This window comes from Ammospiza caudacuta, chromosome 2 (genome assembly GCF_027887145.1).
Source record: "Ammospiza caudacuta isolate bAmmCau1 chromosome 2, bAmmCau1.pri, whole genome shotgun sequence".
NCBI lineage: Eukaryota > Metazoa > Chordata > Aves > Passeriformes > Passerellidae > Ammospiza > Ammospiza caudacuta.
This window is the reverse complement of record NC_080594.1, coordinates 107,550,282-107,576,294: the sequence shown is the minus strand read 5'-3', so window position 1 is coordinate 107,576,294 and position 26,013 is coordinate 107,550,282. Positions and strand designations below refer to the sequence as shown.

The 26,013-nt window shown below is 42.2% G+C and overlaps 2 protein-coding genes across 9 annotated transcripts; one reads left to right on the top strand and one right to left on the bottom strand.

The window, feature by feature from the left end:
- Nucleotides 1-25,529, bottom strand: ZFX (zinc finger protein X-linked). 8 transcript variants are annotated; one of them, XM_058825330.1, is made up of 8 exons: nt 25,425-25,529; nt 18,526-18,614; nt 17,512-18,078; nt 8,017-8,166; nt 7,683-7,826; nt 7,459-7,593; nt 5,133-5,273; nt 1-3,817 (listed from the first exon to the last, which is right to left on the bottom strand). In XM_058825330.1, exons 2-8 carry the CDS (start codon nt 18,584-18,586, stop codon nt 2,631-2,633), a joined length of 2,385 nt encoding a protein of 794 aa, XP_058681313.1. In that variant the 5' UTR covers nt 18,587-18,614; nt 25,425-25,529; the 3' UTR covers nt 1-2,630. The 8 variants fall into 8 exon arrangements, with proteins under 8 accessions (XP_058681313.1, XP_058681311.1, XP_058681312.1 ...); XM_058825328.1 differs by lacking the exon at nt 25,425-25,529 and adding an exon at nt 24,387-24,450; XM_058825329.1 differs by lacking the exon at nt 25,425-25,529 and adding an exon at nt 24,178-24,315.
- Nucleotides 23,131-24,295, top strand: LOC131572438 (proline-rich protein 2-like). Its single transcript, XM_058825616.1, has 2 exons — nt 23,131-23,235; nt 23,735-24,295. The coding sequence occupies exons 1-2, from the start codon at nt 23,131-23,133 to the stop codon at nt 24,293-24,295; spliced, it is 666 nt and encodes a 221-aa protein (XP_058681599.1).
- Nucleotides 25,530-26,013: the final 484 nt, after the last annotated feature.

Below are 26,013 nucleotides of genomic sequence, written 5' to 3'. Positions count from 1 at the left end.
TTAAAAGGAAAATATTTTGAATTTTATTTTTTCACGTTATTATCAAGTACACAATTACAATAATGTCACACATCCCTATATGGTTCTATGTATTTTGTTTTTTTCTTTTGTCTTTTTTACAAAGTGTACAGAGGGAAGGACATATACAATATTTAACAGGGTATTTTCTACAGAACAATAATTTATATTATGTCCTTGTAAAAATCTGTACCTTTTTTAAACATTAAACTGAAACATCCATTTTATAGCATTTGCTAAGCAAATTATTTAAGAATTAAAACTAACCTGTAACTAATGTCAGTACATTAACAATAACTATAATTTCATTTTCTCTTTATACAGACAAATACATTTTACAAAATCCACTTGACCAAACCCTTTAATTATTAAAAAAAATGTTTCAACATTGTGCTTTAAAAAAAAAAAAAAGTGGGTATGATTCCAGGCTACGTAAGAGAAAGAAAATGCGTAAAATTGTGTTCTTTGTCTTTCAGCTTATTTAAAAAAATAAAGTTCAAAATGGCTAAAATCCTCAGCACTACTATGGGATTTTCTGCAGATTTTGTACACTTTCCAGGTTTCCAGTTAGAAAATGCTTGAACATAAGAGAGGAAAAAAAAGTAGTCACAGGCAAGTATTTTGCAAGAAGCAAGTGGGAATCTCTGCTGGGTTTTACTGCATCTGGTTTGGCATCAGCAGGCAATGGACACTACGGCCATGAGGAAATCCACTGGCTTCAGCGGGGATTTCAGGGAAGGCACAATGCAGCACAGCCAGGAATTACACACTTCAGGGTCATGGAGTAGCAATATTACACAAGAGCACCCAGCAAGTCTGGGGGCACTGCAAGCAGGCAAAGAAAGAAAAACCATCCTACAGCACAGGCAGTGACATGGCATTGGACTCTCCTGAACTGCACACTATGGACAAGAATTTCAGCTTACAGTGAGACAGGAGGGAGGAGCAGTAGGGGCAGGGCTTGGTAACAAGACAAATTACAAAAGGCCTAGAAGATGCACATCCAGAAAGGAAACCTTTGTCCCTCTATCACCCCAGACTTGAAACTATCACTAAAATTCCTGTTTGAGTTCAATTGCAAGTTCACCTGCCTAGAAAGAGGAATTAACACTGGCTCAGCCTCTGAAGCCTTTCCATTAGGGAATTGTTGGTTACAAATCTAACCTAATCTGGCAGGCAGCTGGGACTGAATTCTGCAATCCATCATCAGTGGCTGGGATGAGAATTTGAGCAAGGGGAGCAGGGCCATGTCCTAAAATCTGGCCTGTAATTAAAATGGTTTGGGGTTTTTGCTCCAAGGTTGTTGTTAAAGACTTTGTGCTTGGTACATTTACACTGCAATTAGCAAATGATATGGAGCTGCTTTATAATAGCCTTCAGGTGGCAAAATTGCATCTAATAATTGTAATATTCTCCCAGCTGTTTATAAACAGATTGAAAGAACTGGGTTAATTCTGGATACAGTACTAATTATTAAACAGCCACTGAACACAGCTACTAATGGCTCAGGAAAAACATTTAATTTAGTAACAGAACTGCATCTATCATAAGTTACTTTTCTTATTAAGGATATCTACGCTACAACGTCTCTACTCCTTATGAACTCATCTGCTCCACTCCATTCCCTTCTTAAGCTCTCATTGTAAATATCTGGTTTCCAAAATTGAGGCACCTCTTGGTCGTAAATTCTATTCTAAAACAACTAACAATAAAAATGTGACTTGAACCACAAACTGCTCTTTCAAAGAAATACTAACATACATAAAAGCATAAAGTTTGAGGTACGTTTACCAGCACATACAGACAGTTGTGATCTATTGTTAACTCTGCAAATGGAACAAGAGTATTTTACGTTTCCAACATTTAAGACAGGAATAAAGTGGAAAAAACCCAACTCTTGTAACACACAAAATCTTTCAAAGACAAAGAAGCACAGAACAATAAATGTAGTATTTGCGCATATTTTGAATTTGCCCAGGAAAGATAAAAACCGCCCCAAACCATTTTTTAAAGTATTTTTCTCTCTGAAACCAGAATGAAAACACAAAGTGAGACTTGTAACTCCTCAACCGGAAAATAGTTAACCTGCCACGAAGTCTGTATAGTTAAAACAGAACAATCAGGTGGGCCCTAGTGACTTTACTGTCAACATGACAATTCCCCATTCCATACACACCTCTGACAATTTTATCTAGAGAATTTTCCTATTTTTAAAATTCACGACAAAACTGCATTAACATGGACACTGTGAGTATCAACGAGATCAGTAAGATAAATATACTTAAATAAACTATTACGGTTGAAAAATTCAGTAAGAGACAGGGTTTACTTTATTAAATGCAACTTTATTGTTGCCATCTTTTCTTCATTTATTAAACAAACTGAATAGAATTCAGAACACGCTATTGAACAAAAGGTATAAAAGTCAACTACAAGCAATAATCCTATTTTTATACAGCAACAAATCAAATGCACAGTATTTTTTTGTTTTTGTTTTTTTGTGGGTTTTTTTTTGTGTGTGTGTGATCGCAGGTGATTGGCTTTAAAATAAGCTAACTGCCTGAAAGGCAAATTTCCTTTATAATTCCAGCCATAAGTCTGTGAAAGAGACTTTAAGGCAGCCCAACATCTTTATGATGTCGCATAATGTGCTGGTTCTTCTCTGAAGGCCTTCGGAAACCTTTCTTGCAATACTCACACCGGTGAGGGTAGTCTTTTGTGTGAATGGAAATCACGTGCCGTTTGAAGCCTGAGGCGTCTGTAGTGCTATACTCACAGTACTCACACTGATAAACTTTCCTGCCACTGTGTGTTTTCATGTGTTTTTTCAGCTCGTTTTGTTGCCTAAAGCCCTTTCTACATCTCTTGCACCTGAATGGAAGATCCTTTGTGTGAACTGAGAGTATGTGGCGACTCAAAATGAACGGATCTGCAATTTTAAAGTCACAATGTCTGCATTGGTGCAATTTTTTACCTTTGTGAGCCGCCACGTGTTTTTTCAGTTCCGAAGGCCTGTGAAAGCCTTTATCACACATATCACACTTATGAGGATAGTCTTTTGTGTGGACTGAAATAATGTGTCGTTTCAGATCACTCGAGTTTGAGCTCTTATGGTCACAATGCAAACACTGATGCGTTTTACTTTCTTGATGCATAAGCGTATGCTGCTGCAGCTCTTTGGTATCTGAAAAAGTCTGGAAACAAATGTCGCACTTGAGCGGCGTTTCCTTACTGTGTTTAGTCTTTACGTGGGTTTTCAAGTTGGAAGAGTCGGCCGATCGGTACTCGCAGTATTGGCACTGGTAGGGCTTCTCGCCAGTGTGGATCCGCATGTGCTTCTTCAGCTCCGATGGGTGGCGGAACCCTTTGCCGCACTCCACGCAAATGTGAGGAAAGTTCTTGCTGTGGACAGCCAAAAGGTGGTGACTCAGTAACCCCTGCTCTGCTGTCTCATAATCGCAGAATTTGCACTTGTGCATTTTATTAACTCCTTTGTCCCTGTGCACCATCTTGTGAGTGAATAGAGTTCCTGCGTGAGAGAAGGTTTTCCCACACTCATCACACTCAGTAAGCTTCTCTGTTTTGTTGGTCAGCTTATGACTCTCCAAGTGGTTATGTAAACTTATTTTTTTATTCGTAGTGTAATCACAGTCTGTGCATCTGTATTTCTTCTTGGTAAGAAGGTGCTCCGGGTGGTTTTTCATGTGCCGTTTCAAGAAACCTCTGGATTTAAATTTCTTTCCACAAATCATGCAGGGATAGACTGTCAATGGATGACCATCGGGGCCAATGATTATTGCTGAAAAACAACAAAAAAGCCCTTTATCAATCAATATTATACAATAATACTACACTTCCATAAATGTCATATGTTAACAGTAAGATGAACTGTGGAGAAAGATGGGATATGTACATTTTACAATACAGATGTTCCTCACCTCAAATAATTCTATTTTGAAGAATTCTGACTGAGTTCACACATTAAATACATGCAGAAACCAGTGGCTGGTGCAAAGAACAGCAGCCAACTTGTTAAACTGAGTATCATCTAGTAAGCAAAGTACACAATCTTCTCTTTACTCTCCACAAATCGGTAGAAAAAGTTTAATGTTGAAGTTTAATCACCTACCACTGAGTACAATTCAGATGCCCTGAAACTAACACCTCCTTCTTACGCCATCTGTCACAGCTACAATCTGAAGAGGTACCAAGCAAGAATCAATAAGAACATGTTTCACATACAGAAACCTCAAAGCTTTGGAAATTATTTGCACTCATCTATTACCCTGATTTCTTTACCCTGAATTTGCCTAGACAAGTTAAAAAAGCGGTCTTGTCCAAAAATGTCTCCAATAAGGAGAACTGACTAGCTGGAAATAGAAAAGGCTAACTTCAATTTGCACAGTTTACTAACTTAAGCTAAACAAAACAGAACTCCTACAGTTAAGTCACAATTTGGAAAGAAACTTTTAGAATTATTTAAGGCAAGGCTACTGAAAAAAAGTTGTGTTTTTTTCAACTTTATCAAACCAAATAAATATTCTGACTGTAACACAATAACAGCAGAGAACAAATTATGCCATAAAACACTTCTGTTCTCACAGATGAAAAGAAAAAAATAGGCACAAACATCAAGGCAATTTTATTTCACCATTAAAACAGGAAAGGGTATAGAAGTTACACTACTGAAAATTAATATACAATGTTCAGACTTTCCAGTTACCTACCGAGCTGATATAATGAAATGCATTGTTCTACATATTTTCAATAAAGACAAAAAAAAGGGGTTTTAAAAGGCATGATTACAGAATACCATTTATCTAACATTGCCCTTTAAAGTTACATTAAACATTAAAATGGGTGTGGCAAGTTAAGTATATAGCTTTTTAACCTTTTGCTATAGTACTTTTTCCTATGTCAGAGGTGGCTTCCTTTGCCATAATCCAAATCACCCATGTATTTAAAATTCGTAAAATAAAATATGCACTCATTTATAAAGCAGAAGTGTTGTCAACCAAGTAACTCTCCAAACCCCTCCTTTTACAAGACACTCTGCATGGATCTGTCTATGGGCAAGTGCCTGAATGAATGAGAGCCAGGCACCACATACTCACCTGTCTGATACTGTCTGGACTCAGGTCTCCTCTTCTTCTTTGGTTTTTGCTTGGCCAGCCTCCCAAGTCCAGATGACTCATCTATGTGCAAAAGAGCACTTGCAGTGCCATTCCGACTTTCGATGCCATCGTTGTTATTACCTACCAAGGTAAGGTCAGAAGTTACCTACCAACACTGCAGGTAATCCAAACACAAATTCTACAATGGTAGTAACAGAAACAATAAACTATTATCTGGACATTTAATCAAACTGTAATCATTGACAGCCTAAGCTGCAAAATGTCTCACCATGTAACTTAGGAATTATGTTTGGTATCATGAGCATTTGTTAACCTAATTTTGCAGGAGTACATAATGTACAGGAATTAATGGCTTTTCATTACACAGAGAATTCTCCTTCAAACGCAGCATTTTTTGAATCTCTTTGGTTGCTAATTATGCCCAAAATGTTTAACATTAGTAAATAATAGCATGTCACAGTATCTGCTGTGCCCAGTTTTCTTCTCAGTCCTGAAATACATTTGTGTGTGAGCTCTCATTCACTTCTGTCTGTCTGAATTCACCTGACTGAAGTTTGTCACACATCAAGTTTCTGAACAGGAGCTGTGATCAAAGAATCTTTCTGAACAGCCCATAAAGTGGCAAACAAAGTACACTACCTACTATTTAGACACCTGATGCTTTAGCACTTACAAATTCTTTCTACTGGGAACAAAGAGCATGCTCAGTATTGTGTAACAGAAAAAAGTAAAGAGTCTCTGCCTCACAGAGCTTTGTGCTTAATACACAAATGGCATCACTGTATGTAAAACAAACATGAAAATCACAAATACATTAATACATTCAAGAAGGTAGTTACTGGCAATCAGTTTAACATTGGTGATTTAAGAGTAAAAGTGAACCTTCAACAATAAATGTTGTGGTCAAGTATTTACTTGAATCAATAAAAGCCAACATTTCCTAGTGAAAGCAAAGAACACAAGACAGGAAGACTCAAGAAAGTGGAATATGCTCAACAGCTGTTCCTTTCAGAGGGTGCTGAGCATTGATATTCATGATTAATGTAAGGAGACTCAGAGCCAGGCACATGTGCAGAGCCTGAAGATTCTCACCTGGATGCTAGCTCCAGTGTTCCTCTGCCATTTTCAGGCCTTCATGTTTAACTCCTCCCTGTCCCCACCATCTCTCACCCTGCATGCTAGGCTGCTTACTGCTGACAATGCAACCACTCCACTGTTTCCCACATTCTTCAATTCTCCTTTCAATTCCATCTCACTCTTTTTAACACATTCTGCTCAATTTTCTCTCCCTCCTCCAAAACCACTGAATGTTTAGTACCCAACTTGTTTCAAGTTCACTTAATTTCATTTTTAATGCCCACTCAGAGTGGCTTATGTAATTTCCTTCTCACTCAAGCTGGGCTCACCAGTATATGGCCTAAGATAAGGCTCTGGGTGCACGACCATCCATTCCCCAAGTAACTTTTAAACATACACTGCTCCCTGAAATATTGCCCTTCCTGACTTATGTCCAAGATTCCACCCCCACTATATTCCCAGCACAATTCTCTGCTGGCACCATCACCACAATCTACATCATGCAGACAATGTACGTTTTGTCCTCTACTCCACTATTTCTTTTGTTTTGTTTAGAAGGAGAAAGGGGCAAAGATGAAATTCTGGTCTTAAGCTTACAAAAGTTTGGGAAACCAGTCTGTGCACCAGCTGGTGTTCACATATCAATAAAAATAGTTCTGCGTGCTGGAAATACTCTCAAGGTTCTGCTACAACTTTATTATCTCCCTCCAACTTCTTTTTATTAATCAATTAATTATTTGCATTAGTGAAATCATGTGTTTATATGATCCTTCTAGAAAGGACTTAAATCAAGCTAGACCTCAGTGTTGAGTGTTGCTTTTCACTGCTACACTGAATCTTACATATTACCATTTGCTTTCTTCTTTTTGCCCCCCACCCCAAAATAAAAATATTCACTTCTAGTCCCAAGCCAGCTCTCACTGTGTCCTAAAACTCTGAGGAACAGAGGTACTTGAGATTCAATTTTTAGCTGGAAGCTCATGTATTTCCCCTTTCACACCATGAAAATATGAAGGAAAATGTCAGTTAAATAGGAGCAAGAAGAAGCCTGCCTTACAACTTCCCTCTTCCTTTCTTTTTAAGGCTCATTATACTAAGAAACCATTCTTAAACTAAAACTCTAGAAACAAACACAAAAGCACAAATACTCTAGACTACTCTCCAAAAACCAATCCCTGGTACTTTGCTGCAGTGTCACTCAAGGACAATTCTTTCAAGCATTACTTACCATAAGCTGCTGCCCAAGCTATGGGCATGAAAGTTTTAATCTCGGTGTCATCGATTTGCTGTTCGTGGGCGGCTGCAGCATCCTCCTCCCCTACAATCACCTCCATATAAACTTCATCAGCTATTTCTGCAACATCTAAGATAAAAAGAAGTTTAAAAAAAAATAGGAATGCTGCACTGCTGAAAGTGAAAATCCCTGCTCCCAAAGGAAAGCCACCTACTTACTTAAGTCTTCGTCTTCATGCTGAGAATCATTGACAGTCATGTAAACCATTTTCTCCCTTGGGATACGAATACTGCTGTTCTGATCGAGCAATCCCACTGCGTGCTCATTCTCTGGCTCGCTCTCCACAATGTCTACTGTGCCCCCTAATCAGGAAGACCAGAGCAAAATATTTTAAATACACTTCACCAAAATCTATGCTAAACCACAAAAATTCAAAGTTTGTCAAATCTTTACTATCAGACTCACAGGTTTTTACATACCACTTGAGAAACAACAGTCTCATGCAAAATTTCAAGTGTCAGGTTGGAGTATTCTCAAACATGTGTATTTTACCTAAATCGTCTTCTCCAGGATCTGCTTTGAATATATAGACCTTGATGACTTCTGGACAAATGCCATCCACTTTACAAGAGCCACTTTCTGACTCTGCTTCCATGGTAATTTCAGCAGAACCTTCGTGTTCTATCTTACCAGCATCATCCACTACAAAAACAAGTTATTACAATTACCCAGTCATATGCAGACAGACATATATGAAAGACATATTTATTAATTTATGACTCAAATTTGGAAGCAGTTTAAAATTAAAAAGTTGTGACAAAGAACCTACCCATTATTATTTTTTCATATCCTTGAAAATAGTGACAATAAACACAAAAATAAATTCAAGCTGTTATCCTGTAGTTAAGGTGGAAGTGCAAGAATGCTGCAATGACAGAACTAGAGGCACGAACACCGCACCAGGCAATGCTAATAAGGAAACTGTGATCTGCATCAAGATGATGGTAGGAAGAAAGTACACATGAATACTTCACTCTGTGGCATAATTTCACTAATAAGCTATTAACTGTTCTTTGCAAAAGCATTATCTGTTGCTCAACCCTGTCTCTGAGGCAAGTGGTGGCTGTCAGACCTGGTTCCCTGCAAAGCGCTGGTACTGAAGCTTTTCCCGCTGCCAGGAGAGGAAACCTGAGCTCCGGGAAGAAACTCCTCCCCTTTCCTCATGCCCTCCACAGCTGGGAAGGAGCACAGCGGTGAGCACTGCCCTCCCACTGCAGGACTCCTTCCTGCAGGAGCCTGCCCTGCATCCCTGAGCACTGGTGTCATTCCCGCAGGAGCCTGCCCTGCATCCCTGAGCACTGGTGTCATTCCCGCAGGAGCCTGCATTGCTGCTGCAGCCCTGAGCACTGGTGTCCTTCCTGCAGGAGCCTGCATTGCTGCTGCAGCCCTGAGCACTGGTGTCCTTCCTGCAGGAGCCTGCATTGCTGCTGCAGCCCTGAGCACTGGTGTCATTCCTGCAGGAGCCTGCATTGCTGCTGCAGCCCTGAGCACTGGTGTCCTTCCTGCAGGAGCCTGCCCTGCATCCCTGAGCACTGGTGTCCTTCCTGCAGGAGCCTGCCCTGCATCCCTGAGCACTGGTGTCATTCCTGCAGGAGCCTGCCCTGCATCCCTGAGCACTGGTGTCATTCCTGCAGGAGCCTGCCCTGCATCCCTGAGCACTGGTGTCATTCCTGCAGGAGCCTGCCCTGCATCCCTGAGCACTGGTGTCATTCCTGCAGGAGCCTGCCCTGCATCCCTGAGCACTGGTGTCATTCCTGCAGGAGCCTGCCCTGCATCCCTGAGCACTGGTGTCATTCCTACAGGAGCCTGCCCTGCATCCCTGCTGCAGCCCTGAGCACTGGTGTCATTCCTACAGGAGCCTGCCCTGCATCCCTGCTGCAGCCCTGAGCACTGGTGTCATTCCTGCAGGAGCCTGCATTGCTGCTGCAGCCCTGAGCACTCGTGTCCTTCCTGCAGGAGCCTGCATTGCTGCTGCAGCCCTGAGCACTCCCAAACTTGGCTCTCCTGCCTCCAGAAGGGCACCCACACCACACTCCAGCCTGAGCTGCTGAAACTTGCCCAGAATCCCACATGATCCATGGCTGACAGCCAGCTTTACAAGAACACACTTGGATTTTTGAGGTATACTGTTCATGGGCACCTCCCCCCATCTTACTTTACCACGAACAGGTTTTCAAGAAAAAAATAGTAAGTATGCATTCACAAAAATCAAATCCAGCTCTCAAGACCTTTTAAGAATCCTCCAATTTCCACAAGCCCCAGATGTTTCTTCAGTACTGAAATTATTTAAGAATTCTTAACATGACAAAATACTTTGGTAATTTGTGACTTTACTGTCACTCCCTCAGAGTCTTGCATGACTTCATTTCAGAAAGACATGGAATTTATACTAATAGAAGTCTAAGAACTGTCCTATAAATGGTGAATAATTTTTAACTACCATGCCTAGGACATACCAAATACTTCACAAAGTATGCTTACTTTACTAGCACTCATTGAACTACCCTCATAAATAAATCATAGCTTTACTACTCAGTAACTGTATTGTTAAATTTATTTTAATACATACTTTAAAAAAAGCTCAGAATGTTATTACTATTATTTTCCTGCCATGAAGCCAATAAATTAGCCTTTGAATTAGATAAACTATCACATGTTCTGTCTCATGTATCAAACATAACTGTATTTAAGTACAATTTCTCAATCAGGCATCATTACTCACAAAAAAAGAAAAAAGAATAACATTAAATTATAAAGCACTAACATAAATTAGTCTGTTTCTCTCCTCACCAAAAGAACAGCATAAAAAACTCAATACTCAATGCCAAGATCCTGTTCAGTGGCCATGGTACAGACTGTTTCAAGCAGTAGGATGTTTAAAAAATTACTTTGTGTCACAGGACAGCATAACATCTTGTAGCTGTACCCCAAAGGATTTAAAAGTAGAACCCTTAAGATGTTCTTTTGAATCACATTAACAATGTAGCTCCACAGTGTGTATATTCAGTTACTTCCACGACTTCTTTGTCATATCCGTGATACACCAAATGTCACTGGAACCCTGACAAAAAAGAGAACTTGCTTTTGTTCCTGCACTACATTTATGTAGCTGTTCTCCCTTAACTTGGCTGTTTCCAGTGTCAGGCACACTTCCTTGGAAGGCTTTCAATCAGTGCAGACTGACTTTACACCTCTGAAGCCAAAAGGGAAGTCTGCCACCAAGATCAACTGATGCTGGAACATACCCACGAGGAAGGAAAACCATGGCTGAGTCAACCAGAGAGAACACAAACCTATGTGCATGGTGTGAAACAGGCCCATTGCTTTTAACCAATCCAGAGTTTTTTACCTCCATTTATACACAGAAATATCCATTAGTAACTTTCACACAACAGAAGAATTCTAGGTCTTAAAAACATGCTCTATTCATGCTTTGAAATAACTTCTCCAAGATTCTAAGTATATTAGAATATAGTATATTCTAAGTATATTAGTGTTATCCAACATAATAAAAAATTGTTATACAATTTAGAGATTGTTTATCCCTGAATTCCCTTTATATTCAGCATTGTTTTAAAAATATAACAACTCGTTTAAATATTTTTTAACAAGAGACATTAAACTGTAAGGAAATTGATGTGTAGGAGGTATGAGGCCAACTTTTCTCATCCAAAAGGAAAAAAATTTACTCTTGACAGGTGGTAATACTTTAAAAACTGAAGTCCCTGATGGGCTTGAAAAGCAGTAATATTTGCAGTATAGTAACATGTAACAGAATGAAAAATAGTGTGGAAAAAAGAAGGTAAAAATCAAAGGAAGCGACAAACAAGGAGAAAGAAAATGGGTGTTATTACAGAAAGTACCATTTCCATGGTATTTTATCCTATGGCTACACAAGCATTTATTTATACTCATTCACTGGCAGTGTTTTATGAAATTTGCTTTCTATTTAACACTTGTCCAAAGCTTCTGCATTCTCTGTGTATCTCAGTCTCACAATGAGAAAATTATATTCAGAAATACTAGACTGATCAATGCTTCATGTTGGAACTCTGATGATATTAAGCTTTCATTTGAATTCACAGCCCATCAAGGGGTCCCACAAATTACCATCCATGGCTGATCTTCTTTCATATTGCTCCTCTTGGACATTAATAAAAAACCAAAAACAAACAAACAAACATCCTGTAAAACCCTAATAACTGCAACAACCCCCCCCCCCCAAAAAAACCCAACCAAACAAAAGAAAGTACTTAAAAGAATTAGTTAAACTTCTAAGAGACCACTTCCTTTTAAGTGGAGCCACTGAGCATTACTGAACTAATCACAAGTCACATGCTAGAAGAAAGTTCAGGCTAGCACTACTCCAGTGCTGTCATACCTTGTGCCTCCATTTTATCAGAGATGAACTGGACACTAAAAACTTTAAATGTCTGATTTTTTTCCTCCCTATGGCTGGTAGCTTTCATTCAGTAAACAAGTGCATACAGACTAAATATCAAGAGTTAAAAAAACCCCCAAACCAAACAAAACCCAGAAAAATTACCAGACACAGTATGAATCTACATGAATTGCAAGAATGCAGTCTATGGTTAGTTTGCCAAAATTCTTCACAGACTTCAGTGATTAGAGCAGCCTGCTCTTTGCATACTATGAACTGCAAGAAACAAATAAGTATGTGCTTCTCCAATGTTGCCATAATTGCTTCCATATAAAGATAATGCTAGAATTGTGATTAAGAGCACAAACAGATGAGAAAGGGGTCACATAACATGAAAGTCACAGCATATTTAAAACCTGTCTAGTTAGCACTTACAAGGAAATCAACAATAAGAGACCAACAGGTAAAAAAAGGAGTAAGGAATAAAGAATAAAGTGAAGAAATAAAATGGCAATGGCAACAACAACAGATTCTGTGTGATCTATCACAATGACAGCATTGGTTTCCTAGAAAGTACTACACTGAATTTTAAAAATCATACAATAAACTAGTAACAGCCAAAGAACAATTTTCTCCAGTATCTCTGCCCCTCTATTAAAACATGCTCAATGGCATTTTTGGGACAGAAACAAGCTCCTAAGCATTGATAATAAACTCCATGCTTAAAGCCCTTTGAGGCCAGTTTACCCACACAGAAGCATAAATATCAGGCCAAGATCCTGGTTTGCTTCAATAGAACACCTTTTGTTTTACCATGATACATATACTTTCCCCTAGAAGTTGCTTTTAGGGTTTTCTTCTATCAGATATTTGAGGGACAGGCAGATAAAGACTTTGTACCCTTACAGTGGTTTATTTCTAATTAAGAAATGCAAATATAACTGCATTTATTTTTAATAGATTCCATAACTTTCTAAACTTTTTCTTTCCTACCATTTATCCTCTGTGTGGGATTAATGAGGAAAATAAAAGGATTGTAAAAACTAAAATTCACCTAAGCACAGACACCTTCCAGCTTTTTCAAATACCCACTGTTTACTGCTAAAAAGCACACCAAAACAAACAACCAAAGGAAAAATCTATCTACACCAGATAAACAGGTCTTTAAAATGTGTCAATGGAGTAACTAAACAAAAATCATCTATTTTATCAGCCTTTGCTCCCAAATGGTTCTCTAAGCTGCTAAAAAAATGTGTATCATGGGACACTTGTCTGCTTATAAAATAAACAACCCTATTTAAGCATCCTTAATGAAAAAAGCCATTTTCTCTAAAACAGATTAAAAGCATTGTTTTCCCCTGACTTTGTTCAGTTATTTGTGGCAGTAACATCTACTTCACAACAGCAGACAATTCCTAGTCACTGAAGAAGCTATTTTTACCATACATTATTTCTTGAATGGCAAAGCAGGTTTCCTAACCTTTGAGAAAAGAGCAATCTGCTCTATTTTCATTTTAATTCACTGCTTTTACATGTGAGGACATCCTGTGCACCTAAAGGTCCCTCCAGGGTAGTAATCCAGCAGAGGTGTAATCCCTGAGCTCCCAGCTGGGATCCAACACTTGTCCTTCTTGGGCTCTGCCCCAGCACACAGACCAGCCTGAGCTCTGACATCCCTCAGCCCAAGGTAACTCAATTTCCATCACTTCTCAGGGCAACCTCCTGAGCAGCCTGAGCTGCTGATGCCACTCCAGTGGTCAGACAGAGGCATGGCAAGTTCTAGTTCTGAGAAAAAAATGTGATTTCCTCCATCTTTAGCAACCTCCAGGGGAAAAGAAGGAGATATTTATGCTAAAAAAGCAATTTAAAACATTTGCTTTCTTGACTTGAAGGCTACTGGATAGCCCTAAGGAAAAACATGAACCCTATGGCTTGGTACATGAGATCCATTGCTTTCAACCTAAACATCCAACAAGGATGAAAAAAGATTGATTTTCAGAGGCCTGGCTTCAGACAAAACAAACAAGAGACATGTCTAAGTCAGAGAAAAGCAAAGGGATGGATGGATGGATGGATGGATGGATGGATGGATGGATGGATGGATGGATGGATGGATATAACACAGCTCCCATTTCTGCAAATATTTATATTCTTAAAGCTGCAGTTTAAGCCTTGTGAGGCTGCCCTTCACTCTTTCCAGACTCCTCTTGTCAAAATTTTGTCCCTCACTATTTTTACTGCAGTAAGAGTATATCAAGATATAATTTTTCATCTTACAGAAGCAGTTAATGCCAGATGATGTGTCTACCATTGCCAAACAGAATTAAATCAGACCAAAAAAATTAATTTCCATTTCCATCCTATTGCCAGGCACAGGGCACTGCTTTCCTGGGTTAGTAAATGTAGGATGTTTGTTTTGTTTTGACAAACACCAGTTCATCTCACCACTACTGTTTCACTCAGGGAGAAATGGTTTTCCAATCTAACAAATAATTAGTACCATGTGAGTCACAGCACAATTTCTACTTTCCTGACCCAACTCATGAACTGGCTTCTTATGGAACATGCAAAAAAAAAAATTATCAAACCTCCTTTCATCTTCTTCAAGCCACTAACTGGTAGGTTTGCATTGTCAGTTGAATGAATATCTGATTCTGCTCTGCTCTAAGTGCCCCCAGTCTACCATGGAATAAAAATGAATCTTGAGGGCAAAGACAAAGTATCCAAGAAATAAAATAACTACATCAAAAAGTAACTGGTGCCAAGCAGTGCCAAGAAGCATTGCCTTGAAAATGAAGACAGCAAAGTCATATTAATGCCAAAGCTAAATTAAATCTAACTGGGAAAAGAAGTATTAAAATACTGAGCTCATTGAAGCAAAGTCACAGAATGAAACCCATGGAAACTGCACCCTTTGAAAATACAAATCAGTCTGAAACTAACAAAGAAGGTATAAAGACAACTTAAAAAAATGTACACAGATTAGTCAGTCCAGATCACATGTATTCAGGATAAAGCTAAGAAAATGACCTTAAGAAAATATATCTATACTCAGCTCATTAGGAACAAAAATGGAAGTGCTTATAGAGAGCCACAAAACAGGAAAAAGCAAAAAGATTGTGCCAATAGCTTCCACTGAAGAAAACACATGGAGAAACCTACAACAGGAAGAACAGGAAGTGTCATCCCCTGCTTTCCAAGTGCCTATCTAAAAGAAGACAGGCAAAGGCATTCTGGAGAACAGTCTAGCTCACAGATCTGGGAAGCAGAAACATTTGACTACTGCAATGGCAGACAAGATTACATTCCAACATCTGCCCCTGCAGTTCAGGGAGTTTTGCCAGAATTAAACACAAATTTACAAGTTAGGATGAAAAACCCAAAATGGGATTGGCTGATGTTACTATCTTTCGAAAACTCAGTTTAACTGAAGAACTGAGACAGGCATCAGACCAATGAACACACACAATGCTGATGCAAACAAAAAATAATAAAAAATTAATTCAAATCATATTTTTCATACAACAAAGAGACTGTTTGGCAAGACAGCCTTTACTTGATGGAAAAGCACTAGACTGCCTTCACAACCAGAAGAACTTGTTAAGCAGGCTTTAAACACAGTAGGTGGTAGTAGGGACTTCCCTTTAAAATGAACTGTACAACATTAAACACAAGTAGAATGCATATTTTGTAGCATAACCATTATTTTAAATGCTGGCTTATTTAAGGTTCTGAATCTCAACAAAGTACATTGCAAGAGACATTTAATAATAAATAAAGTGTGAAACTGCAGAAATACGTGACTGAAGATGGAGAATACCCCAGCACAAGTGAACAACTGAATTTCTGTGCCTCCTGCCAGTCACCCCCAGTTGATAACTGGTACATCTAAGAAGCTTTCCCAGCTAGGCAGGGACGACCCAAAGTGGCCTCTAGCAGGACATTCTGTGCTTGTTCAGCCACTGCCAGCCATGAACAGGACACACATGCACCCATCCCTCTGTGCACCTACACAGGCACGGTTTGCCACGGGCTCCATGGCAGCAGCCCCACAGGCCCTGCTCCGCTGCAGGAGCAAAACCTGCACAGGAGGGGGGAGCAGAGACCCCCTCAAGAGCTGCAGCCAAGGACATGGAAGAGGGAAGGATCACCACCAGAATCAGGCCTCAATTATCCATTGGCAGATTATCCAGTCTGCTGTCTACTGTGCAGCAGGTTCAGAAGCATTTGAGCTGTTTTCATCAGATTTAACTTGGGTCCAGAATCAGAAAGTTTTATCTGTACCACACCGGACAAGAGTGCATTTATCAGTCTGGATCAATACAATTTCAGAACAGATCCCCTGACCTGTTTCACCTCAGTACAATCCTGCAGTTTAATTTACAATATTTTGTTTGATCCATATTTTGCATTATCCCATTTCATTGTTTTCCCAGATAATAGAGAATTAACTGTACCTCATATAAACTCAAAACATGGCTGCAACAAGGTTACTCAAGGAACTCAAGAGATGATAAATTAAGAAATGCAGTGATCCTAGGTAAGGAGAAGCAACATTAAAATTTGTAAGTACAGAATATAAAATTAAAACAAGTTATTATACATTTCAGAAATATGTCCAAAAGTAAAGAAGGGGAAAAAAGGGGAAAAAAAAAAAAAGAAAAAAGGTAACTGAAGCAAAGCACGAAGTACACCTCAAAAACAAAATCATTTAACACCACACAAAACTGAAGTGCCTGAAAGGGCAATTAAACAAACCAACCTAACAAGGCTTTTCTATTTCTACAATAAATAAATAAATGTTCAGCATGACACTGTGATGTTCCCAGGTGCTGCACTGAGTAATCACTATAATAAGTAACATACTTAGAGTAAACTCTAGTTGACACAAATGGATATCCTCAGTAGAAAAAGGATTGATGATATGCTCTATTTTTCTCCACCCTCTATTTAGGGCTTTTGAAATACAATTCAAAGGGATTGTGCCACTGCTCCTAAGAGAGATTAAGATATTCACTTGCCAGCTATGAGCAGCAATAGCTACTCTTTTTGTTACCTGCACACCTCTGTCCTTTGTTTAATCAAGAGAAGAAATCACATCCTAACAGCAAAGAAAACCATATTGCTGTCTGTATCCACAATAAATGGAATGCAAGAGGTGAGGGCTCAGCAAAAAAACAAGACAAGTATTGGATTTTCAGAAACCACGGCTTTTTACTCTTTCTTTTCCATGAAATATTTTTGTTTCCTAATGTCTTGATAGTTATCATAGTAACCTGCACATATAAGCATTTTTAAGCATGGTCACATTAATTTTCTTTCAGTTCTTATTATGTACATGGCATTTAGTTTACTAGAATTCTTTCTATTTTGTTCATATGCTATAAATTGCTACAGAAAAAACTTGTATTTGCCAGTATTTCTCTCCATTAGCTTCACCAGAACTTTCAGCTGGTACATGCTCCTAAAAATCCCTCCATGTGAGTACACTTGTGAGATCTACATAAAAAATATTGAAACTCTGCTTTGGGTATTGTCTTAAGCCCTCCCTCAGATATTTCAAGCCCATATCATAAGAACTTTGATGGCTTTCCCCAAACACTTACAGGAAATCATAAGGTAATCATCACAGTTGCCCTTCTCATCTTGATGTTCCACAGGGATTCCATTGGCATCAATCACTGCCTCTGATGCACAGTCTGCCACCAAGACTTCCTCAGAAACAACATCTGTTCCCAGAGTATCAGTGACAATATCTGCTTCTTCAACATTATCATGAACCACATGTTCCACGTGTCCAACCTCAGGCACATGCATTGACTCAGTTGTCAGCACGTGCTCTGGTATAGACATTGTCTCTGCTGTTATGTCAGAAGCTAAAACGTCATCTGGGACAGTGCAGTGAGCCAAAGAAACCTCTTCAGCCACGTCTGTGTCCAGCACCTGCTCAGGAATGATGACTGTTTCAGACACATCTGGCTCGTCCATGATGTCTGGGCACTGAACATCCTCGATAACAACATCCTCAATGACATCCTGGATCACCACAGAGTCTGGGTCATCAGGAACAAAGTTATGCACAGTTATATCTGAGTCCACCACATCTGAAACAAACACTGTTTCCTGGACTTCCACAACAATCTGATCTCCATCCATATGTGCTGCATCAGCTCCTGAAAAACACAATTAAAATAGCACTTAAATTGTAACACTGTCTCATATGAGGTGGTAAATAATTGAAATTACTTCTGTTTCACTTCAACTCTCACACTATGCTGCACTTTAGTAAAACAAGCATAACAGCATATGAACTATTAAGACAGATAGATAAAGCAAGTCCTCAGTAGATGTTAACATAATTAAGATGAACAAGATTTTCTCTCCTGAAAAAGATTTGCAATTTTTAGACTCTCCCCCAACACCCAAACAACTATTACTTGGCTGAAAGAACAGTAGCTCATTCATATTGCTGCGAGTGATAAAAACAACCCAAACTCAAAAGCAACTACTCCATACAAAAGCATTGATGCAGCACAGCACTTCTAAGCAAAGGCAGAATAAACAATAGTCAATTGCATCAAATGTGAACACTCTTATCTATGTATTATCTCCTTACAGACCTGTTGGATCAAAAAATGCATTTGGCTCATGTGGCTGCAATTCAAGCCCATCTTCATCCATGGCCTTTAACTCTCATCAGTCACAGTGTCTGTAGAAGATAAAGAAGAAAGGTTATTTCACTGTATATGGTGAAGAAGGTTGCCTCTGTCTGTGCATGGAAAAGTTGATGTTTTGGATGCATGGAAGTTAACACACAGCACCTCATGACTTTAAGATGAATTGGACTTTACTCAGGGTCCCTCAGTGTGGGATTCCAGCAATAATACCCTGGGATGACCAAACACCCACGGTTTGAACTACAGAGTGAGGTCCAACACTTTGGGTCCATTTTTCTCAAAACCCTATGACTTCACAAACACAGAAGTAGCTCATAAAGGAATGTGAAAATATTATTTTCTTATAATCTTTAAAAAAAAATTAAGACAAAGCCTAGAGATATTCCTGTGAGAACCTTAATCCAACATATTCCCACTCAAGGAACTCGAGTCCCTATTGGATGGGGAGGAATATAGAGCTTTGAAATCATTAAGGCTCAATATGATAAGTTAAACACAGAGAGCTCATTATCTGAAATGCACACCAGTTCTGATGTCCTCATGTTCATTCTTGGACAGTCAGGAAGACTTCACTCTTATGACACTTCAGGAACTGAAATCATCAATGTAAACTGCTTCCAGAGCATAACATCAAATGTTTTAAAACCTAGATCTGCAAATATTTTCAAAACTTTTGTCATAAGACAAAGTACCGTAAATATCACAAGTTAGTTCTCAAAAATCACCAAATGTCACGTTCTACCAAAACTTTTAAACAGCATGTCAACATTTCAATGCATATTGACTCAGGATTTCAGTCTTCTTAATGAAAGAATGAAACAAGACCACAAAGTTAAAATACTTGCAAAAATGTCAAACTGCAATCTAATTCTGCTGCTTAGATATGTACATTACAGGACCAGGCAAACCTAGTTAGGTAAAATGCAATCTAACAGAAACTTGTGCTACTCCCTTGCACTGCAGTCCAACTACTTTCCTACATGCAGATCGAGCAAAAGGCAACAGAATGTTGCTCCATGCTTCTGCTTGTGTTTCTGTAGAAGTGGAAATGTTCTTTTTCTTCCTCCAAACATTTCTCATAGTCACAAGCAGAAAGCTCCCCATTTCTGTGATACTTTCACAAAAGACAGACAAAACATCAAGATTCTACCCAAGGTTTCCATAAGAACCATAACCTTTCCAAATTACATCAACTAACATTTACATTCATTAAGGCTTTATCAGGGAAACTGCTATACAAAAGAAAAAATTAACTAGTCCAAAACACAAATCTAAACCCATAATCTAGAATAAATATTTTCTAAACTTGCTCCACTTTTTAGCTCAAATTTTCTCAACTCTTCACCTCTGGAACTCTCTTTTGGGGTATTATCCAGCCTCCAGTGCAGTCACTTGGGCCTTCTCTTTTACAGAAGCTGAGGGAGAAATATAGCCAGACATGGAACTGGAAGAAAAATAGTGGAACACTAATAATTTTCCAAGGTCTTCAGTATTTGTGTGATGCTCAGCTGGAAGGGCTCTGCGTTCAAAAGACAGCTGTGCTAACAAGTCACTGTGGTATCCAACTGGACATAAATTGTCTCCCAGTTATTCTGTCAAGCACTTCCAACAGAAGTGCCCACCATGAAGAGGAACAGCCCTTCACCCAGTGCTTCTTTTCAGAGCCAAGAGCAGAAGAAAAGTGTTTCAGCCTCAGATGCAAGAAATAGCTTGACTGATGGCAATCAACTTCTGCCATGCCACAGAAACAAGAAGAGTAACAAAATCCCATACAGTAATTCCAGCCAGAATTATTCATACCCAAACTGCTTTCCTCCCATCTATTTGGTATGCACCCATCCAGTCTACTACCAATGTCCTTCCTATTCATCTTGTCATATTTTCTGTGCTGCCTTCACTGTTCACTTTCTTCTCTTCTGTTGCTTCTTTCCCAACTTTTGGGGTGCCTGCACCAATATCGTGTTCATTACCTCACCTGCTCATTTCATCCCTCCATCTTCTAACTGCAGTACCCTCCCATCACTCACACAAACCTCTGCTACTCATCAGCTTGCAGCAAAGATTGTATGGCAAATTAGGAGGGTTTGGGTTTTTTTGGTAGGAGGCAAAGGGGTACTAAGGGTTGGCAGGAATAAAACTGCCTCTCTCCTGAGACTACAGACACATAGCAACATGGAGCTGTCTGTCCTGATCTCTGGGAAAAGTTCAGATGCCCTTTGTGCCTGTGCTTTTGAGGGCTGTATTACCATGCACACCAGCCTGCCATCTGCTGCGACCTGAGCAGCCTGAAGTGTCAGTTCAGCACCTGAAGAACTGGCATTCATTTCCTCTGCTTCCTGCTTTCACCACCTACCTGACCACTGCACCACAAATTCCTACTCCTTATGACTCATGCCTGTGCTTTCTCTATCCTCTCTGCTCCCTAAATTCCTCACATCACTAAGTGAGGCAGTCCTTCACTGTCCTTCTGTCTGTCCTCTTCACCCATGAGATGCAGAGGTCTCCATCACTACTTCCCAGCTTCCTCTAAGTGCCCACTGACACCATCTCTTCCCTGTTTTTCTTGTTTCCTGGATTCCAGGCAACAGATTCTAAACCCAAAATATCCCTGTGGTGTTCAGGAGCTGCAGTTTCACAGCAATGACAGCCTAGCACACCACAAAATTCTGGCCTCTTCTGCACTGGTCAGGTCTTCTTACCTACACAAGCAAAATGTGCTCACAACAAAGGCTCAGGCTCCAACAAACCAAAGACACTTCCTGGCACATGGGCTTTGAAGTCTGAGTCTTAAAAAGGCAACCAACATTTGCTTTGGTGCTTGTTCCAGAGTAGAAAGAAATTTCAATGCTTTCTCTTTTTTTTCTCTTTTTTTTTCCCTCTTACTAAATAATGTTTCTCAAAATGCACTTCAGCATACAGACCCAGCCAACTCCTACCCCTGTGCAGGACCATAAAGAGTTTGGAATAGCTCCACAAGGGCACAGGCCCCACATCCACAGAAATCTGCTGCAAAAAGATGACCAAAAGAGGATGCAGGCACTTAAAACAGGAATTAACAGAACTATCTGAAATAATAAGTGTCCAAATCAGAATCTGCAATCCAAAAAGGCATTAAGTAACTTGTCTATGGCTGAGGCAAAAATATACAAAAAGATTCCTTGAAACACTTCAGAGTTTGAGCATTCTAACCAGGAGATGAGAAACCACTGTTTCTTCCTGCTTGCTATTCTGAGCAGAGGGTGAGCACAAGATGCAGCCACACAAAGGCAGGAACACCACAGGGCTCTGAACCTGTAGCAGCAGCTCTGTGACACCAGAAATACCAGAGCTGCTTCTTGCAAGCACCACAGAGAACACCTTCAATGCCCTGGCAAGAACCCCAAGCTTTGTGGTACCATAAAGGCTAGGAAGCAATTCCAGCTGTTCACTGCTCTGCAAGATTTCAAGAAGGACAGAAACTCCTCTCAGTCCTTCCAAAACATTCTAGATACATTTACCTCAGGACATGGTTCTGGCATCAAAGCCAACAGAATCAATTTTTCCAGTTCCATCTTGGGAACCCAAATTCTCAAAGAAAATCTGGTGCCCAGCCATGTCCCTACACTTGCTCCTTCTCAACTGTGTGACTGTGTGTCTCTTTGTTCAAATCTCAGAAATTCTCATAACACTCTTCTACCACTGGGACAAAAAAATATCAGAGGCATCCAAAATCAGGTTTTATAACCTCTGAAAAGAACTAAACACCTACACCTTTTACTTGGCTTGGGTCCATGCCAGCTTCACATGGATCAAGAACTAATACAACTCTGTAATACACTTAATTCTGTCCATACAGTTAGTTTTTACAAACTGATTTTTACCTATTTACTCAGAGATTTGGCTGGTTTGGGCTTTATGGAAGTCAAGGTAACATTTTCAAGTGGAAGGACAGATGGAAAACTACAGATTAATGGAAGAAATAGTATTACTATATTAGCAATAATCATCCAAAAAAATTAATCATGAGAACAATCAAGTCAAGAAAAGCAATGCAGACAGTGCACTGCCATGTTACAGATCCTTGACTCAACAGACCTACCAAGGTAATCAAGATGAAATAAAACGAAATAGACGAGCTGCCATGTTCTAAAGAAGGAACAACTTTAAAAATAGAGTAGAGTTCTTTAAAAGAGGTTTAAATATTCTGCAGAAGCTGTTTCTCTGCTCTCACCAAAAAAAAAGAATAAAAAAGAAAGAAAGGGAAAAAAGAAAAAAAGGGAAAAAAGGAAAATAGGGAAAAAGGAAAAGGAGAAAAAAGGAAAACTTCAGAAAAGGCATCCTTGTGAAAAAGAAATACATAGCGTATGTATTTGCCTACTCCTAATTTTCAGTAGGGCCACACACCAAATACCCAAGCAGCAAAACTCTTACAAACCAAGCCATAAAGCAGCAAAATTCCCCACGTGCGAGTGCTGGCCCCTACCCACGCGGGGATGAGTGAGTGCACAGGCACAGCCACGCTCCCGTCGTGCCTCGCTCCATGCCATTAAAAGCTGCGGCACGCCGGGCATGTCCCATTTGGGTCAGAGCCCCGAGCAGCGAGGCTCGGCCGAGCTCCTGAGGCGGCTCCGGGCTCAGTCCCCGCCGCCGCTGCAGTGTCACAGCTCGCCTGACGTGACCCACTTGTGGCAAACGCAGGGCACGCACACACACACACGCGCTGTCCTCAGGAATGGCAAAAAAACCCCCTACACTCCCTACAGGATTTCATTCCTGCCTTGAAAATAACCTCCGTTATCACTAGGTGGAGAAACAGAAGAATAAAAACGACGTTGTAACAATGTGATCATTCAGCTGCTAATTTCTTGACGCATCTCCCTCAGTTTTGGCAGGGGAATCAGTGCTGATGTTCTCACTGCGGTTCCGTAAAAAAAACAAAACACCTCAAGTCATTCCCCTCTTTGTTGTAGTTCAGTTGTGGGGTATCTGCAGAAACCGGTTAAAGAAAAGGGTTTTCTCCAGATTTCACTGGAATGTTGTGCGCCAGACGACAATAATTCCAAAGGAAATAAGCTAATTCTTAACGAAACCTAAATTAGGGAAATAACCGATCCCAGGCGCACCTTTGAACCAACACCAAGGGGGCCCCAAGGGATTAGGGGGCTGCTTACAGGGCGAGTGGGCGAAGGCGGCTGACGGGAGAGCTCCCGGCGCTGCCGAGCCCGCGCCGCCCGAATCCCCGGCAGGAGGAGAGGAAGGAGATGGCGGGGCAGGAGAGGACCCGGTCGGCAGCCCCGGCGCGGCCGCGCAGGGAGCCGCGGCGAGCCGGAACGCGCCTCGCTCCGCTGCGCCTGGCAGTGTGGCAGCGGGAGGCGGGGAGGGTGTGGAGGCTGCGGGCGGTCCCTGCCGGAGCCCCGAGGCTCTCCCGCCCCGCCCGGCCCGCGCGGGGCCCCGGCTGTGCGAGCGATTAATTCAAGATGGCGCCGGCGCCCTCCGCCCCCCCCCCCGCGCGCCGCCATTTTGTCTCCTCCTCCAGACACCTCCGAGCCCCCCCCGGCCGGGCCCGCGGCCCCTCACCGGCCACACTCGCCTCCCCCGGGGCCCGCAGCCACCCACCTCCGCTCCGCGTTCCTCACGCCACCTCTCCCGCCGCCCTGGGCCGCGCCGGGCGTGCGGGAGCCGCCGGCGCAGAGCCCGCGGCCCGCTCCTGTGGCGGAGCCCTGGCGCGGCCTAGCTGCGGCCTCCTCGCGGCCTGCGCCGCGGCCTGTGCGGGCAGGGGGAGGCCCGGGCCGGGCGGGCGGCAGGGCCCGGCCCGCGGCTCTTACCGTGCGGGTGGCGGGCGGCGGCGCTCGCTCGGCGCGGCCTCTCTCAGCGCGACTGGGCCGAGCGCGGCGGCGGCGGCGGCGGCTGCGGCGGGGCGGGCGGGCGGGCGGGAGGGGAGGGAGGGGCCGAGCTCGGAGCTGAGTGGAAGCGGCCAAGCTCCCCGGGCCGGGCCCGCCGTCAGCACGTCACGTCACTGCCCGAGAGAGCCCAGGAGCAGGCGGAAGGGAGCGCGCCGCCACCGCCGCCTCGGGCCGCCCGCCCGCGGGGGCCGGTGCGGCCGAGCGGGCCGGGGGCCTGTGCGGGGCGGTCGGGGCGGCGGGGCGGGGGCGGCGCGGCGGCGCTCGGTCCCGCGGCTCCTCCTGCCGCCGCCTCCGCCGCGGCTCGGCCGCGCCGCGTCGCCCGGGGCTCGGCGTGCGCCCGCGGAGCGCAGCGGTGCCCCGGGACCCCCTCCCCGCCCGACCCCTCCATACCGAGCGAGTCCCCCCCGCGCGCCGCCAGGCCCGCGGCCCGGCCCGGCCCCGGAGTGCGGGCCGGAGGCTCCGCGGCCCCGCCGCGGGCTTGGACTCGGGGGTGCGCGGCGGGGAGCGGATTTTAGGGTGCGGGGACTCCGCGCTGGGGTGGACGCGGAGCGAGGGCCGCGGGTGGAGCGGCCTCGGGTCACCCCGGCGCGGGGCGCGGCTGCCGGCGGGAATCGTCGGGAACAACAAGGACCGCGGAAAGCAGCGGGGTGCGGTGCCGGGCCCCCGGTCCCCACGGAGAACACGGACGGCGCTCCGCGGGGGCCACTGGCACTCACGTAACAGTAGAATCGGGGCGGTGGGAGGTGGTGGTTCGCATTTTGGGAACTATGGAAAATTGGACGTAATTTGGCCTTGAAACCTAAGGCCTGTCTAGAGTTGTTTTCTCATCTTTGTCGTAATAGTTAATAAGATTTTTTTTTTTTTTAAGGAAACAGTTGCTCCTGGTCCATGAAAGATGCACCCTAAAGTTTTCGAGGCATTAGAAATTAGGTGGGTAACCTCATGGATATGAGGAGATACCTTCAAATCGTTGCATAATTGTGGGGCCAGGCCTCAAGGAGGTTTCAAGAGGCGTTTTTAACGTTTAAGGAAACTGGAAGGAAATTGGCTGTTGCACTTATCAAATGATGCAAATGTGACTTATCTGGCTGAGAACAGCGAATGTGTTGTGTTTATATTGCCAATCAGCCTCTGGTTCAGCTTTGACTTCACTTTAATTTTATGCCCTAGTCTTTTCTATCTTAACACACAGGCATAAAATATAAATTGGGCGGTGCTTGGAGTTTATTTCAGTACAGTGTTTGATAAACATGCATCCTGCAGACTTTAACAGTGTGGTGTGGGCTGACCCTGGCTGGATGCCAAGCACCCACCAAAGCTGATCTGTCATCTGCCTTCGCAGCTGGACAGCGAAGAGAAAATGTAACAAAGTTAATGAGTTGAGATAAGGACCCAGGGAGGTCACTCAAGAAATACTGAAGGGCAAACAGACTTGAATTGGGGATATTCATTTATTACCAACAAAATCAGAGCCAGGATAATAAGAAGTAAAATAAATCTTAAAACTACATTCCCCCCACCTCTTTCTTCTTCCCAAGCTCTACCTCCT

What these genes read in the sequence shown, in the direction of transcription:
- ZFX (XM_058825330.1), bottom strand. Translation starts at nt 18,586, where the DNA reads ATGGATGAAGATGGGCTTGAATTGCAGCCACATGAGCCAAATGCATTT. An exon ending in TCCTGGAGAAGACGATTTAG is followed by an intron (nt 7,827 to 8,016) that starts GTAAAATACACA and finishes CTTCCTGATTAG; the next exon opens with GGGGCACAGTAGACATTGTG. An exon ending in AGCTTGGGCAGCAGCTTATG is followed by an intron (nt 5,274 to 7,458) that starts GTAAGTAATGCT and finishes TTACCTTGGTAG; the next exon opens with GTAATAACAACGATGGCATC.
- LOC131572438 (XM_058825616.1), top strand. Translation starts at nt 23,131, where the DNA reads ATGTCCCATTTGGGTCAGAGCCCCGAGCAGCGAGGCTCGGCCGAGCTC. An exon ending in AGTGTCACAGCTCGCCTGAC is followed by an intron (nt 23,236 to 23,734) that starts GTGACCCACTTG and finishes GGCTGCTTACAG; the next exon opens with GGCGAGTGGGCGAAGGCGGC.